Source organism: Phaethon lepturus, unplaced genomic scaffold (assembly GCF_000687285.1).
Source record: "Phaethon lepturus isolate BGI_N335 unplaced genomic scaffold, ASM68728v1 scaffold4463, whole genome shotgun sequence".
Classification (NCBI taxonomy): domain Eukaryota; kingdom Metazoa; phylum Chordata; class Aves; order Phaethontiformes; family Phaethontidae; genus Phaethon; species Phaethon lepturus.
In genome coordinates this window covers 27,544-42,218 of record NW_010526823.1, presented here as the reverse complement: position 1 = coordinate 42,218, position 14,675 = coordinate 27,544, and the positions used below count along the sequence as shown (strand labels likewise).

Here is a 14,675-nt window from a genome sequence, read left to right as displayed (position 1 = left end):
AGTTTGTAGCCCGGGTCAGCTGGCATTTACTGTAGATGCCTGCGTTTAGATTGATAAAATGTGCATTTAATGGGTGGGCACATCAGGGGGAAAGAGCTAGTTAAAAATGGGGAGGGTGCGATCCACACAACAGCTGTGGAATGACACTTGCAGGAGCCAGGATCAAAAGGAAAGGCCGTGGTTCGTTGTGCAGCAGGTGGTGGAGCAGTAGTCCTCACCTGGCTTTGCGTGGGCTCAAGGAGAGTCCAGGGAAGTTCAGAAGAAAGTCTGTGACAGCTACTTCTTGCTTAAAAGCCACATCTGGTTTACTAAGTCCTTGAGATGAATCGTAGAATCATAGCAGAGTTGGGCTTGGAAGGGAGCTACAATGAGCAGGGACATCTTCAACTAGAGCAGGTTACTGTTTCCAGGGATGGGGCATCTACCACCTCTCTGGGCAACCTGGGCCAGGCTTTCTGGCCACATCTGTACACTGAGCTCAACAGATACTGAGTCTGACATAGTGCTGCTGCACCGGAGTAGGCTCAGGACCAAGAGCTACCCCAAGACCAAGCTCAAATGCTGAGTTACCCCAAGGCACACATACATGGGAAGGAGCTTGGAGAGCTCTCAAGATAGCTGCCTACAGCCCGGGTGGGGGATGCTGTTTGGCCCATCGTCGTTTTTTTTGTCAGAGAGGTAAAGAGCAGGAGCTGAAAGTCAGCAGCCAAGAACCTTCTTGGCTGGGAAGGAGGCGAGAGGGAGTGGGATACCTCTGTACCCCACACTGCTGACAGGAAAGGGGAAGATTTTTTTTTTTTTGTCAAAAATTGCCAGACGTACACCCTTCCATTTTGTGCATCACTGCTATTTTCTCTACAGAAAACAGCTAAAAAACAGAAAACAATAAACTGGCAGAACATCTAGCACCTCAACCTCTTTCAAAAACTACTGAAATTGCTCAAAGACCTGCCCATTTATTTTGAGCTGAAGAGGGATATAAAAAATGCTATGACATTAAAGAAGACTAAAATGACTGTAGAAGCCCACAAGACTAGTAGACATCATAACAGACTACATCATCATCTGCTTGAGCATCAGGTATTGTGTGATATTCCTGTTCTGACCTGTTCAGCTGCCAAATTGTGACCATTCATGATGCAGACATTGCAAGGTGGGATTTCTTTCTTGGCGCCTCAGCGTTATCTCTTACATGCCCAACCTCTATTGAACTTGAAGGGAGAATCAAATGCAAAAGGCTAAGGGTTTGGGCTTTGGTCCATCTTGGAAAATAATGTGCTTTTAACTGTAAAAAATTAAAACCTATGATACAACAGAGGTTAGGACCAAATAAATTAATATTTTATGTTTTTCACCCTAACCTTTCATGTCACAGCTTGGACTAGTTCAGCAATCCCTGTTCAGGTTAACAATTTAGAGCTCTTATGTAAAAGTGTCACACACACACACACACAAAAGGCTACAGAACAGTCCTTTTAGGAGGATTTAAGCTGGTAAGTACAGAGAAAGTGGAAGATGGTCTCATAGAAAGGAACAAAATGCAGCGGTGTGTCACAGTCGAGGCACCTGCCGAGGCGAGAGCAGAGGAGAAAGCCGCCGTTATGCAATAAAGTGATGGAGTTTGGCATTCAGCGCTTTTTCTTTAGTCAGCAAATCCGTACTGTGCTTTCTGTAAGCATCGAACTGCAGCGAGAGTTCCTTGTATGCCTGCTTGCTGCTTTCGAGCTGTTGTTGGAGCTCTTGGACCTTCAGGTCATATTCCGCTACTGCTGCCTCTTTCACAGGGCGCTTTCCTGCTCTCTGCCTGACTTTTTGTGCAGTCGCCAGCTTCTTCTCCAGCTGCTGAATTTCCCGTTGCTTATCTTCCAGAGCTTTGCCCCTCTCCGTGGCCAGGTTCAGTAGTCGCTCTTTCTCCTCGTTTACCCTCTCCAGCTTGGCCTGCAGCTCACTGCCCTGAGCTCTCTGCTGACTTTCTGCATGCTCTACCTGTGCAACGGTTTGTTGGTGCTTCTCCTGTAGGCGTTGCAGCTGGGTTTTTAGTGAATCGACTTCCCAGGCATAGGCACTTGCTTGCTGGCTCTGAGCTTCTAGCAGCTCCTTTTCTCGCTCCTGGGCTTGGCGACTCTCATACACATGCTTCTCCTGCAAGGAGTCTAGCTGCTGTGAGAGCTGCCTGGCCTGCGTGGCGAGCCGGAGCACTTCAGCTTCCTTCTCCCTCACAGTCTGGCTGAAGAGTGCTTCGTTCTCCTGCCGCAGGCACTTATTCTCCTCCCACAGCTGCATATGCCGCTTCCTGTGTTCGTCCTTGAACTGGATCATTTTTTCATGGTTGTTGGCCAGATCCTTGAAGTGCCTCTCCAGATGCTGAATCTGTTGGGTCTGGGTTTTCATTTTCACAGCATCCTCGGTCCTCAGTTTCTCCAGCTCCATGTTGAGCTGCTCCAGGCCTCTGCAGCATTTGCGTGCATCGTCTGCTTTCTTCTTCAGTATACAGATAAGGTGATGCTGCTGTTCTAGGCGTGAATGCAGCAGAGCCTTCTCACTCTTCTCGTTGGGGCTCTCACAGAGTTCCTCCAGGCCTTTTGTCAGATCTTCCATGTCTTTGCCCGTTTCTGGATCACTTTTGGAGTTGGCCATCCCTGCCTCTCTGTCATCCTGAGCCATGGAGCCCTTATCTTACACAAAAATGAGACAAAATTTTATAGCAACTGTTTCTCTTGGTGACGTTAAGCATATTTAAATGGTACCCAATGGTTGTGTGGCCAACAACACTGCTCTAAGCTGGTGGAGTTCTTCTGGAAGTCCAGAGGAACCTGGGCAGGAGGACAGGACCTCCGGAAGCCGATGGCAGCCTGCAACCCACGGGGTCGTGCAGCGCTCCCCGCCTGCTTCGCCCTGCTCCCAAGTCGGGCGGACTGATGAGAAGGATGCCAGACTCAGCGATGCAAAACAAAGAATGCAGGCTTAGTGTTTATGCAAGCCTATTCATCTGCTGATTACTAGCTTTTCTAATTAGTCCTTCTCAAAGCGCTGTTGTTGTAGCTACAAGAACTACTATTATATTTCAGTAAAAAGCTTGTAAGTGATAAAGCTGTAAATAATTCCTTAACCAATCCTTTTCCTCTGCCTTTATTTTCTCCTACAGATCTGGTATTATGAAAGCAAGTAAAACAGGGAGGGTTACATCAAACTTCTAATTGATTTATAAGATTTTTATAATATATGGCTCATTAAAAATAACTGAATAGCCTTATCCCGTGCCTAGAGATTTGTGAATAAAATAGAAGATCTATACAATGCTGATAATTACTGGATGCCCTGTGATACAAAGACTTTGTGCTTGGAGAAATGGTTCATCATCTGAGTTTTGACACTGATTTGCTCGATTATTTCAGGTATGTAATTTTAGAAGTCTGGTTCCTCATGTAAAAATAAGGGAAATATTTATATTACGTTGGCACCAGAATCATTACTGGTGCCTAACCATATGGCCTGCTACCCGGACATATGAAAAGTCAGCCTAAAACTGATCTACGAGTTTTTCATTCAGATGCAGACCTAGAACTACACAGCACAGGAAGCAGCACGCTGATCATCCAGCTTTGTGAATTCCTGGGCTTTGACTGGAGGTAAGGATAGAATGTGGGAAGGAGCCAGCTTGAAGGAAGGATGAAAAATAATGTACAGCAGAAACGAATTCAAGCCTGTGGAGTACGGCCAGTTTCAGTGCTGCGTGGCGGTGACCGTCGGTAGGGACGCTACCTCTGTCGCCGCCATCCTGCACTCCCCCACCACTGTTGCTACCTTGGATCCTGCCAAAACCTTCCGAAATGAAGGAGGAGAGGGGGAAGGACTGAAAGATTTAGGCCATCCAGTGGAAACACAATGAAGAGCAGGATTTATGAGGAGAAAAATGTTTTCTTACCAGGTGGTTTCTTTCCCCTGGCTGTTTGTTGCTCCTTCTGCTATGGGGTTTCCGTCTCCGTGGAGATAAGAGGCTGAATCCAGTCACCCCAGAGCTTATGCCTTCAGCTGGGCTGGTTGGAACTGCACCAGCCCCACCAGAGCAGCTGAAAGAGCTGGGGGTGTTTCTTAGCAAACAAATGCTGCTGGCCATTTTGGAAGCACCCAGATTTGGTAAAGGGAAGAGGATTTCCACAAGTCTGAAGAACTGTCTCTCGGCTTGTGCCCTATGTGCACCAGAGATCAGAATAGCAGGCTCTGTCCTTCTCAGAACATGCTGAAGGTCCACAGTAAGTAAAGACACAGCCCTTGCCCCTAAACAATCTGCAACTTTATTCAACAGTTAATGACAAATCTGGTGGATAAGATAGGGAAGGGGAAAAAAAAATGCAGCTGGAAGGAAAAAGTCGGTGTAGGTTTTGCTGACTCTACTGGAAAAGGAGAGGAAGCAAAGGGAAGTGACGAGGGTAAAGGATACAAAACGAACAAGACAAGGAGGATGCAGTACCAGGTCTTTCAAGATGGGTAAAATCAGAGTGATGTGGGTTGCTGTGCCAACTCAGGTTTGCAGGCTTACCTGCAGAAATGGGAGGTGGAAAAAGGAATGGGAGGCTGCCGACCAGGGCACACGAAGGGAGAGCTGGGACTTTGAAGCACCTGGTTTATAGAAAGTAAAATGGTGTAATTTAGAACACATATTTGCACATACACATACATGTGTACCAAAAAAACCCCAATCTGTGCTAAAGCAAAGATGAGCATGTAAAGTGAAGGACAAAAAAAGGGGGGGGGGAGGAAGAGTGCTGTGTTTCTCCCATTTGTTTTCTCTGGGCAAGGATGAATGTACATCAAGACATTCTAGGAGCATGGCTGCTTTGTCACAAAGGTGAACTGGAATTAAGAAGCAAAGCATAGCTGTTAATTTATCAAACTGCCCTTTAGTGAGGAACTACCTCTACACCTTTAAAGTTTTGGTTATGGGTGATTAAAACCTTTCCTTTTGACTGTAGAGCAAAGAAACTAGTTTCTTGAAAGTCTTTGTCTTAATCAACTTCATAAAGTTGCATTTCTCTGTCAGCATTGGAAGTTACTACTCTAGTTAGGAATGACTGTGAACTTAGTGGAAAGCTGTATTTATTATGTGAACCATGTTCAGAGGAATGCCAAAGAATGCCAATAATCTTTTTAAAATAGTAAATTTTGCATTACTTTAGTTAGATATTTTCAATACAGAATCCCTGCTGGTTTACATGATTAGAGGCAGCCATTACCTTCAAGCACCTTTTAGTAAGTCAACATAATACCCTTTAGCAGGAAGGTAGATTGTAATGTTTCTGCTCTATAATTAAATCCTACAGCACGCATGGAGCAATCAAAGTACTTTTACCACTGATAAAGCAGCCTGGTTTGTGATCTTCCCTTCTACTGAAGTTCATATCACCAGGGCAGCTTTGGCTTTTGTGTATGACAACAGAAAAATGGTAAAAGGATGATAAGCTGCTAAAGCTTTGCTGAAAATCTTCTAGTTAAAGATCTATAGCTTGATGCAGACTAACAATGATAACAGTAACTTTAAAATACCTAGCATTGTTAAGTGCTACTGTACTTTTCAAAGACACTGCTGTGACTACCTGTGTTGACCTGTGAATTTGGAAGCGTGAGGAAGACTCACTTTTGGGTGTGGTGGCCACTATCCATATAGGTTTACCTGTAGTAGTCTCCATTTTCTGTACATGCTGGAAAAAGGTATTAAAAACTGGGGAGGAACACTGAATTTTTGTACTAAAGAGCCCATTTACGTTACTTGGCTCAGTTTCTTGATTAATCTAGATGAGTACATAATACTGCAGTGTCATTAGTTAATCACACTAATTAAATACAAGTGCAGTGCACAAGTGAATCTTATGCTCATGTTCAGGTAGCTTTTCAAAATTTCAACTGAGTTGTGATCTATTTAGTGTAGAGGTAAGCAGTGTTTTTCGAGATAATGACAAAATGCTGTGTCTGTCTCTGGAACAATTCAAGAATAGAAAGACTAAAGATGTCCTACTTAACCAAAAGACAAGGAGATTGACACTGTCACAAACCAAACATTTTATTTTGATGGCAGTCAAGTTTAACAATCAAAATTTTGTACAGTATAGAACACAGCAGAGTACACGACACTTGGGTGTAAACCTGGAGCCTCAAGACTCCATCTCTGCAGCTGAAGTCCGAAAGCTATTTTGACATAGCAATGCTTTTAAGCTTCACAGGAAGTGCGAAAACAACAAAAACTTTACTCCTGTGAAATTGTACGTCACGTTCACAGCAACCTACGTTTTCAGGTGAAAATGAGTTCATGTAGGCAGTGAGTACAAATAAACTAGGTGCCTCTCTGCTTTTTCCAGAATCACCACCCTTTCAGCAGTGGCATTTAAGAATACAGATGCCAAGTAGCCGCGGTACCACTTGAAGTACAAATACGTTGTTCTGAGGTGTGGTACGCACATCGTTCCCTAGTCATACAAGAAGAATGTTTCGTATGTATCTGGCAAAGTGGAATCTGTAGCAGCTACCGATCTCATCCAAAGCACCCAAAGCAGTAAGATGTCAAGACCGACAACTACTTTTGGCATTTGTAAACTCCACAGACTGCCTGACAGGTGAGAGAGAAAGTGGGTTCCCTGGCAGGTTTTTTCCATTCATAGTGTGTAATAAATATCAAGTGGCATTTAAATGTCTAAAATTTAAGCGATTGAGTTGGAGCTGTGAGGAGCCCCTTTCTCCTCTCTGAGGTGCAAGATTTCACCAGCTTCTAGACCCAGGCAGTTGTAGCAAATAAATGTGTATTTATTTTCAGAAATGTTTTCTGTCTGCATTTTGTTACATTGCATGCTGAACTGCTAACACAAAACACTGGGTTTTAATAAACATTGAATTCCTATTTAGCTTTAATAGGCTGTTTTTATTTTAAAAAAGTAATACATTTTGTATTTTATGCATTTATCTTTCTTTAGTAGCGTACATTTCTACAAGTTACACATTCCAGTCCTATTTCCTATGCTGCAAAGCTATCTAACCCAAGACCGCCATAATCCCAGCATTCTCCTAACAAACACTGTCGCTAAAGCATAGATAAGTTATGTTTTGCAAAAAACCCAAGCTAATAGATATAGGTACAGATATAGGTACACTTTCTGGAATAAATACCCAACATAATTTGTCATCACTAAAATTGGCAGGTTTAGATCCTTTAGAGTGAATAAAAAAAAATCCTGACCTCTATGCCTTCAGCATTTAAGAGTAAGATTTGTATACTAGCAAGACAACACATATATAAGCTAACTTTTTATAACCCTGATTTTTGATAGTACATTGGAATTAACAGTCCTCTGCACCTTGCAGAACAGGACACAGACAGTACTGCTTCGTGTAATGCTTCTTTCGTTATAGAAGCGACTTTCACATCCTAGAAATGTACAGCTACAGATAAAGGAACATTAAAAAACCCAAACCCTCTTCATGCTCATATTCCTTGCTGGAGAGAAGTGACATGGTATAATGAGGATACAGACATGAAGGCACATGAACAAAATGCAACCTGTTGCTGTCTTTTATTAATAATACTTCATGAGCAATCCTAGAAGAATACAGAAAGAGTTGACTTGCTCTTATTTTTTTGCTGGTAATTTACATGTAGAGGATCAGCAACGCTTCAGTAAGGCAACACAAGCATCCAGGTGTCACAGCTACCTCTACCACTGAATTATGTAAGTGCCTTCTTTCTTGTTTCAGTGAATAAGAAATAAAAGAATCCCTTAAATTTACATACTAATCTGCAGGCAGAACTTTAATTTGAAATACGAAGTAACAGTTGACAGCACAAAACCAGAACAGCAATGGAGCAGACTGTCAAAAGAGCTACTGTGTTCCTCTTCCAAGTTTCACCCCACACCTTTAATTTCATTCCCAAAGTTTCCTTTTGACACTAGCAATTAAAAAGCCACCTTATTTTGTCAATTTTGCAACCATCAGCATCCTGAGAGGTAGTGTATCTTCTACCCATGTGTTCGGCGAGTTCATCATCTTCTCCCAAAGGGCAGTTTCATCTGAAGTAGAATCCATCCAGTCTACTGTAGTTCCATAGCTTTTGCCTAGAAAAATGTCAGTTTTAAGAGAAACATTACCTAATATGCTGCGGAGTTGAGAGCAGACCATCGAATTTGCCTGTCTTCTAAAACAGTTTCCCTTCCTCAGGTAGCTGACCTCGTACTTTTAGGATCCAGTTCTACATATTTATGCTTGAAAATTCTGTTAAATACAATTAACGACAGTTTCACATGGAAACTTCATCATCTTTCTCCAGGGTTTTTTTCCTTGTTATCCTTAACCTTTTTGTCACAATCCCACGGAGGAAGTTCTATGGGTGATTAACGTTTCAGAGGGTTTAAGAATAAAACAGGACACTGATTTTGTACTAAAATACAACCTTCGGTACTCTAAAATTCAAATTGAGATTTACTATCCTAATTTGTATTTTAGGCTATTCTGGTGAACCATGGAAGAAGTTAATTTGGGAAAAGTATTTTTTTTTCTTGCATTTGCTTGAAAAGACTTCAAACACATTTCTCCCCTCAGACCAGAGAAGACAACGAAAGGGACAAATATAATGACAGGGAAACATACAATTCTTCTGTCTATACATCTTATATTGCTTTGATGCTAAAAACTTGTTTGCATTTATAAGTTTTCCTATCCAATGTCTTCAAATCTTATCACGCATTCCTGATCTATCCTTTTATCTCCACCCAATACTGTCCTTACACCACAGACCTAGTTTTTACATGTGTAAGTTTGTAAGACGTTATCAAGATTTTGGGTGCAGGAATAGCATATTCTTGTACTTCAAACAGTAGCAGATGCAATGTATGGGCAGACAAAGGTTTATTTCTCATATTGCTCCTTACTTGTCAGTCATCCTAACCCTCATAACACTACTATTATTTACATTCCAGTCAGTATCTGTGCTGCGGAATAGGTAAGTTACTGAATGAACCTCTTCAGTAAATAAATAACTAAAAGGCTGTTCAGTGATGTTTGCAAAAAGAGAAGAAATGGAAAAGAAGAGGAAAAAAAAGAAACACTGTATTTTGTAAATTAAGGATTAATGTGTTAATTGTCCATTACCTGTTCCGAGGCCTATCCTGAGGCCTCCCAGAAAGTGGTTGGCTAGTTTGTTGTGATCCCAGACTGTGAGTTCTATGCAGGCTTCTCTCAAATCTTCTGGTCGAAAGCCATCGTAGACCATGGTGTGGTTGAATACTGGGTTTGTTGTTTTCGCCACTGTTCTTGTTTTCTGGCGACTTTTTCTGCTGGTATCTGGAAGAATGGTACTTCACAAAGAGAAAGCATTGTCAGTTTGCACTTGCACAGTATAGCCTGCATTACACATACTGAACAGACAAAAATTACACATTAACACCGTCCTTTGCATGTTAGAGTGTGACTGAAGATAAGATGCTTTAGCATCATGGAGATGAAGTCGAAGGTCATGTTCTGAGCCCCTTCCAAGAGACACTGGCAGCACGTATCCACCCTTGTGCTTCAGAGGATAGAAGGGAAGGGGCAGTCAGGTGGGGAAGAGGCACAAGTGAGTTTATTTGCTGTATTATCACTAATGACACTGAAACCTTTTTGTTGCTGCCGGAGATTTCCCCAACCATCTTGTTATTCTTGTCTCTGTACATCTTTAGTCTATTTGTGGAAAGGAAGGAGGAAGAAATACAACTATGCTTCTCACTTTTGTCTCCTCCCACGATTTGCTAAGCTAAAGCATACTCTTGCAAAAACATGCTTTGTTTAAATGCAAATAAAAGCTGGCACAATTTTGGCCAGCCCTTCCACCAAGTAGCTGAGCAGACAAAGCAAAAGAGTAGCAGGAAGTTCTCGCAGTATGTTTTACTTGGTGGTGTATACTTAACATCTTGAAGTTGTAAGCCCCGCAGGACAATTTGCATTACAGTAAAGGAGAAACAGAAAGTAATCAGTGGTTTTTTTTAATTTTATTTTGAATGTAGAAAAATGAAGATAAGAGAGAAAGCACAACAGTAGCATTGTTAGGCCACCATGTTTGATGACTTCAACCACAGTTCTTACCACTTAATAAAAGAGTTGAGCCGGTTGCCTCTCAGAAGAGGAAGGTCATGGCATTCCTTCACCCAGATATGGACCTCACCAGTAGAGAGAGTTTTCTTTCCTGTAAAAACAAAACAAAACATCTGATTACCCTTTTAAAGGTAATTTCTACGATGCAGCAATTCCTGCCCATTTGCAGAGGTGATATTTGGCCTAGAGTCTCATTATCTCCCAGCTTAATTCAACATTCCTCTCTGTACCCTTGAAGCTTCATCTCAAAGTACTGGAAGATCACATCATGTCTGTATTCCTGCAATGACTTTTCTTCTGTTACGACTAAACAAATACATGCTACTGGTCTTCTGTTTCTAAGCCTCCTAGATAAAGACATCAGCTTGTCTTCAGTCTATGTGATGTTAGCATTCATTGCTGCTTGTACTTTCAAATAAGCTCATTTGTGCTCTTAATATATTTGATTCTGATTGACTGACTGGCTGGATTAAAGATCTGATCTGGCATCACTGTCAGATCAGCCAGTTATCAGTTGCCAGACAAGATTAAACCAAACACATCATACTGCTATCAATTGCTGCATCTGAAATACTTATTGCTATTTCCTACTAATATTGCTTGAATTTAGTGTGTTGTCATTGTTTATCTAGCAAATCACAGCACCTGCCTGATGATCTATAATCTCTAAAATTATTAGTGAGAACACAGAATTTTGTTACACATACAGGCTGCATTACAAGTCTAAGATTAAAAAAATGAGGTAATTTCTTCTGCAGTAACATTGAAAACAAAAGAGCCTAAAGTGACCTTTGGGTCCTAAAGTGAATTCATGACCAGGGTGACTTAATGCTGTAAGGAAAAAAAAAAAAAAAAAATTCTACTTTCATGTTAAAACAAGAGGGCTGAATTGGCTGAAAAACTTTAAAATTATTTTTAAGGAACAAAAGAACAAAAATCCCAAAGGCCCGACAAACCCAAACAAAGAAGCAATGCATACCTCCGGCAGGGTGTGGGACATACTGGAGCGCTACTTTCATCTCCCCTCTGTTTTCTAGTTCAAGAGCCATTGTTGAAGTCTGAAATTTAAGGAAAAAACCCCACAAATTTCAAACCTTACAGCTCACACACAGAGTTTACCATGCAAAGTTTTTCACTTCTACATGAAGCAAGTGTTTTTTCTGGCTTCCTTATCCATCATCTCTCAGTATACAGGACATGAGAGATTTTAGGGCATATTTAAACACTTGACAGTGCCTCAGATATATGGCTCTTCCACTAAAGTGGAAAACAAGACCCAGGAGAAGCCAAAAGGCTTTGAGGGCACATCTTTTCCACTGTCGTGTACTTATCTAAAAGTGGAACATGTGCTCTTTCAATCAGGAAACTTATTCTTTATTAAAGTATACTTTCTGTTGCATGAACTCATTTCTGTAGGAATGTTTTGGTCTAAAAATCAGCCTCAACAAGAGTTATCTTGCAAAAAGGCACAAGAATATGTCACTTCATAGGGAGTCATGGACCATCTGTAGATGAAACATGGCACCTGTTAACATTTGATTACATTTATCTACCCAGAGCAGTTTTAAAATCAGTTGAATTAAATGAGTGCTAAAGACTACCATGACATTCCTGTTTTGTTCTACAAATTATAAAACTTTGGATCAAGCTAATTTTGGAATGAACTAATGAAGTAAATTCAAAGGGAAAAAAAAAAAAGGAAAAAAAAATGAACAAAACAAACCAGAACCTCTGGCAGTGACTTAGCTGAAAGTTTAGATTTTGGCTGAAACCCATTAACAAACAAGAGAAATACAGACATGGAAGTCATCATTGCATCTCATATTAAAAAGTTGCTGCACTTGCTCCATATTCTCAGTAGGTTTACTTCATATTCAGGGAACAAGTGTCTTCAGGTACCTGTCGTGCTTTAGCCCCAGCCAACAACTAAGCACCACGCAGCTGCTCGCTCACCTCCCCCTCCCCAGGTGGGATGGGGGAAGAGAATTGGGGAAAAAAAAAACCTCATAGGTTGAGAGAAAAGCATTTTAATAGGACAGAAAGGGAAGAGGAAACAACCATGGTGGTGGTGGTGGTGATGATGATAATAATAATAATCCTGATAAAGGTATATTAAAAAAAAAGAAAAAGTGACACACAAAGCAACAATTGCTCACCACCCAGTCATCCCATACCTGAGCAGCGATTCCTGCCCCCAGCCAACTCCAGTTTGTACACCGAGCATGATGTTATCTGGTAGGGAATATCCCTTTGGCCAGGCTGGGCCAGCTGTCCTGGCTGTGCCCCCTCCCGGCTCCCTGTGCACCCCCCCGCCGGCAGAGCATGGGAAGCTGAAAGTCCTTGACTGACTATAAGCACTACAACTACTTAGCAACATCTAAAATAATCAGTGTATTATCAACATTATTCTCACACTAAATCCAAAACACAGCACTATACCAGCTATTAGGAAGAAAATTAACTCTATCCCAGCCAAATCCAGGACGCTGTTGCAGCAACATCACATAAGTGAAAAATACCTTCAAATTCCCACTCCTTAGACTATGAGAAAGTTTTTCCTACTATAATAGCTAGATACTTAGTAAGCTAATAGAAACCTCAGAACTGTATGTTCCATTTACCAGTAAAGAGGTATTTATGATTATAACCAACACAAAAACCACAGAACACACAAGACCAGGCCTAAATAAATAATGACTTGGTTTTGCACTTAAACAGGGGAAAACACAAAACGGATAACCCACCCTTAGTAACCTACCCTTGGCTTGAGTGGAAACCAGTTGATTTGCTTGTTGGATTTATCATTCCAGTCCCAGGTTCCTAAGTCCAGTTCTACCTCACCAAGGAAGCTATTCCTCCCAAAGGTATCGTTGTGCCAGACAGAGATATTAAGGCTTTGGTTCTTTAGGAGTTCCTTCTCAATTTTATACTGCGAGGAGGAGGAAATGAGAAAAAAGTTAAAAGCTAGATTTTCATCAATGCTGTGTCTGAAAGTGACAAATTAGAGGAAAAATGTGTTTGGGTTTTTACACCCCTAACTGCTCTCTTCTTCATTTCAGAGCAAAGCTCTCTTCATGTTTTACTTTTTATTTCAAGCATCTTAAGCTCATACTTAGGTTGTGTTTGTTTGCAAGAAGTACACAGCAATCGATGTTCTCAATGCTGTATCCAGAGTAGCTGTAGAGTTAACCGATCAATGGAAGGACATAGGTACTTCTACGGAGCAATCCATCTCCTCCTAATACATTTTGAGAGCATCTGGACCTGTGCCTAAAAGGTAAGGTTCCTCACACTTCATGCATGCAGTATTTTCATGTCTAGTAAGAGTTTAATAAATACCCGCAGTATTTCATTATAGACTGGATTAAAAGTTTTCTTTTTCACAGAGGTCTTCCGTTTCCCCAACTTGTATTTCTCTGGAAGTAGGTAGGTCTTTACATACCTAAAATTTAAACAGGCTGGTAAGAGCAGCAAGGAAACACTCCTTCCAACTTCCCTTCTAAAATACACAAGTATTTGCTTATAAAGTAAAAGAAATCCGCTTAACTAGCCATTATGTTGTTCAACTTGTTACATTTAAGAAATGGAACAGCAGTGGTGAAGTATAATAATCGTTCCCAAAGTGGGACATTAACCTCCTTCTGCCAGGGGGAAATTTGTTGAAATGTCTTCTCAACACATACAAATACAGAATATTTGACTATAGTATGCCTAGATATCATATTTATAGCCTCTAATCCTATTGAAAAATCTATCAAAAGCAGGATTTCCCATCTGGAAAGTTGAATTTTAAAAGAGAATTTAATATTCTTAAAAGTTTGAGCTTCCAATGTTAATATATGTACCAATTTACAGTGGCGATTCTACATTCAGTACAGAGTGGAAAACCACGTAAAGGATGTTATAGCCTCTTCATTTATTTATGGGGTTGTTTATTCCAACAGGTTATAGAGATTGGAAAAAAAAAATCAGTTTTCATTTTTTTTTTACACATTAAAAGAAAAACTTCCATTAGGAAATAAATATATTCTCTGTACTTACGGGTCTGAACGCTGTCGCTTGACATCTGCCACTGCCAAGTCTTTACATTGGCAAATAAAAATGTGGAGCTCATTCAGCTGTTCTACATAATCAATAGCAAACTGAATGTTCCCCTTCACATCAACATTGCCAAAGTCTGCACTATAGATGCTCATTAGACTTCCGCTCACCTGCATCATACAAGAAGAGGAAAATTTTCCAGGCATTGCATTTCACCAGATACTTCAAGATTAGGGTAGAAGTTATGCTCAGAATTCAGACAGTAAAGAAATCAACTCTGACCTTTTAAATGTAATAACAAAATGTAACGGAACTATTACACAAGCTTCTCAGCAAGCAAATTAACAAAAGAAAGTTATTTCTAAGTCAAAGGTGTTATGCCAAGTTTTCTACAAAAAAATTGAATGTGTTCTTTGCATTAAGGTAGAAGAAATAAAATTATAGGATGCTGTCGATCTGGAGATTGCCTGTGATCACATCCTTGAAATACTACTTAGATATCTCTTCAGCTGATCTTCCTTGCA

General features: G+C 40.8%; 2 protein-coding genes across 2 annotated transcripts in view; both read right to left on the bottom strand.

Moving 5' to 3' along the window:
• Nucleotides 1-1,599: 1,599 nt before the first annotated feature.
• On the bottom strand, nucleotides 1,600-2,664 carry CCDC89 (coiled-coil domain containing 89). The gene has a single exon (XM_010283171.1). It carries the CDS (start codon nucleotides 2,662-2,664, stop codon nucleotides 1,600-1,602), a length of 1,065 nt encoding a protein of 354 aa, XP_010281473.1.
• A 5,100-nt stretch (nucleotides 2,665-7,764) lies between these two features.
• SYTL2 (synaptotagmin-like 2) overlaps nucleotides 7,765-14,675 on the bottom strand; it is a 30,619-nt gene continuing 23,708 nt past the window's right edge. Inside the window, exons 12-18 of the mRNA XM_010283170.1 lie at nucleotides 14,152-14,321; nucleotides 13,450-13,552; nucleotides 12,869-13,039; nucleotides 11,090-11,168; nucleotides 10,102-10,201; nucleotides 9,133-9,338; nucleotides 7,765-8,099 (exon numbers count right to left, since the gene is read on the bottom strand). Coding sequence (XP_010281472.1) covers nucleotides 7,954-8,099; nucleotides 9,133-9,338; nucleotides 10,102-10,201; nucleotides 11,090-11,168; nucleotides 12,869-13,039; nucleotides 13,450-13,552; nucleotides 14,152-14,321 — 975 coding nt within the window. The 3' untranslated portion in view covers nucleotides 7,765-7,953. The remainder of the gene's footprint in view (nucleotides 8,100-9,132; nucleotides 9,339-10,101; nucleotides 10,202-11,089; nucleotides 11,169-12,868; nucleotides 13,040-13,449; nucleotides 13,553-14,151; nucleotides 14,322-14,675) is intronic.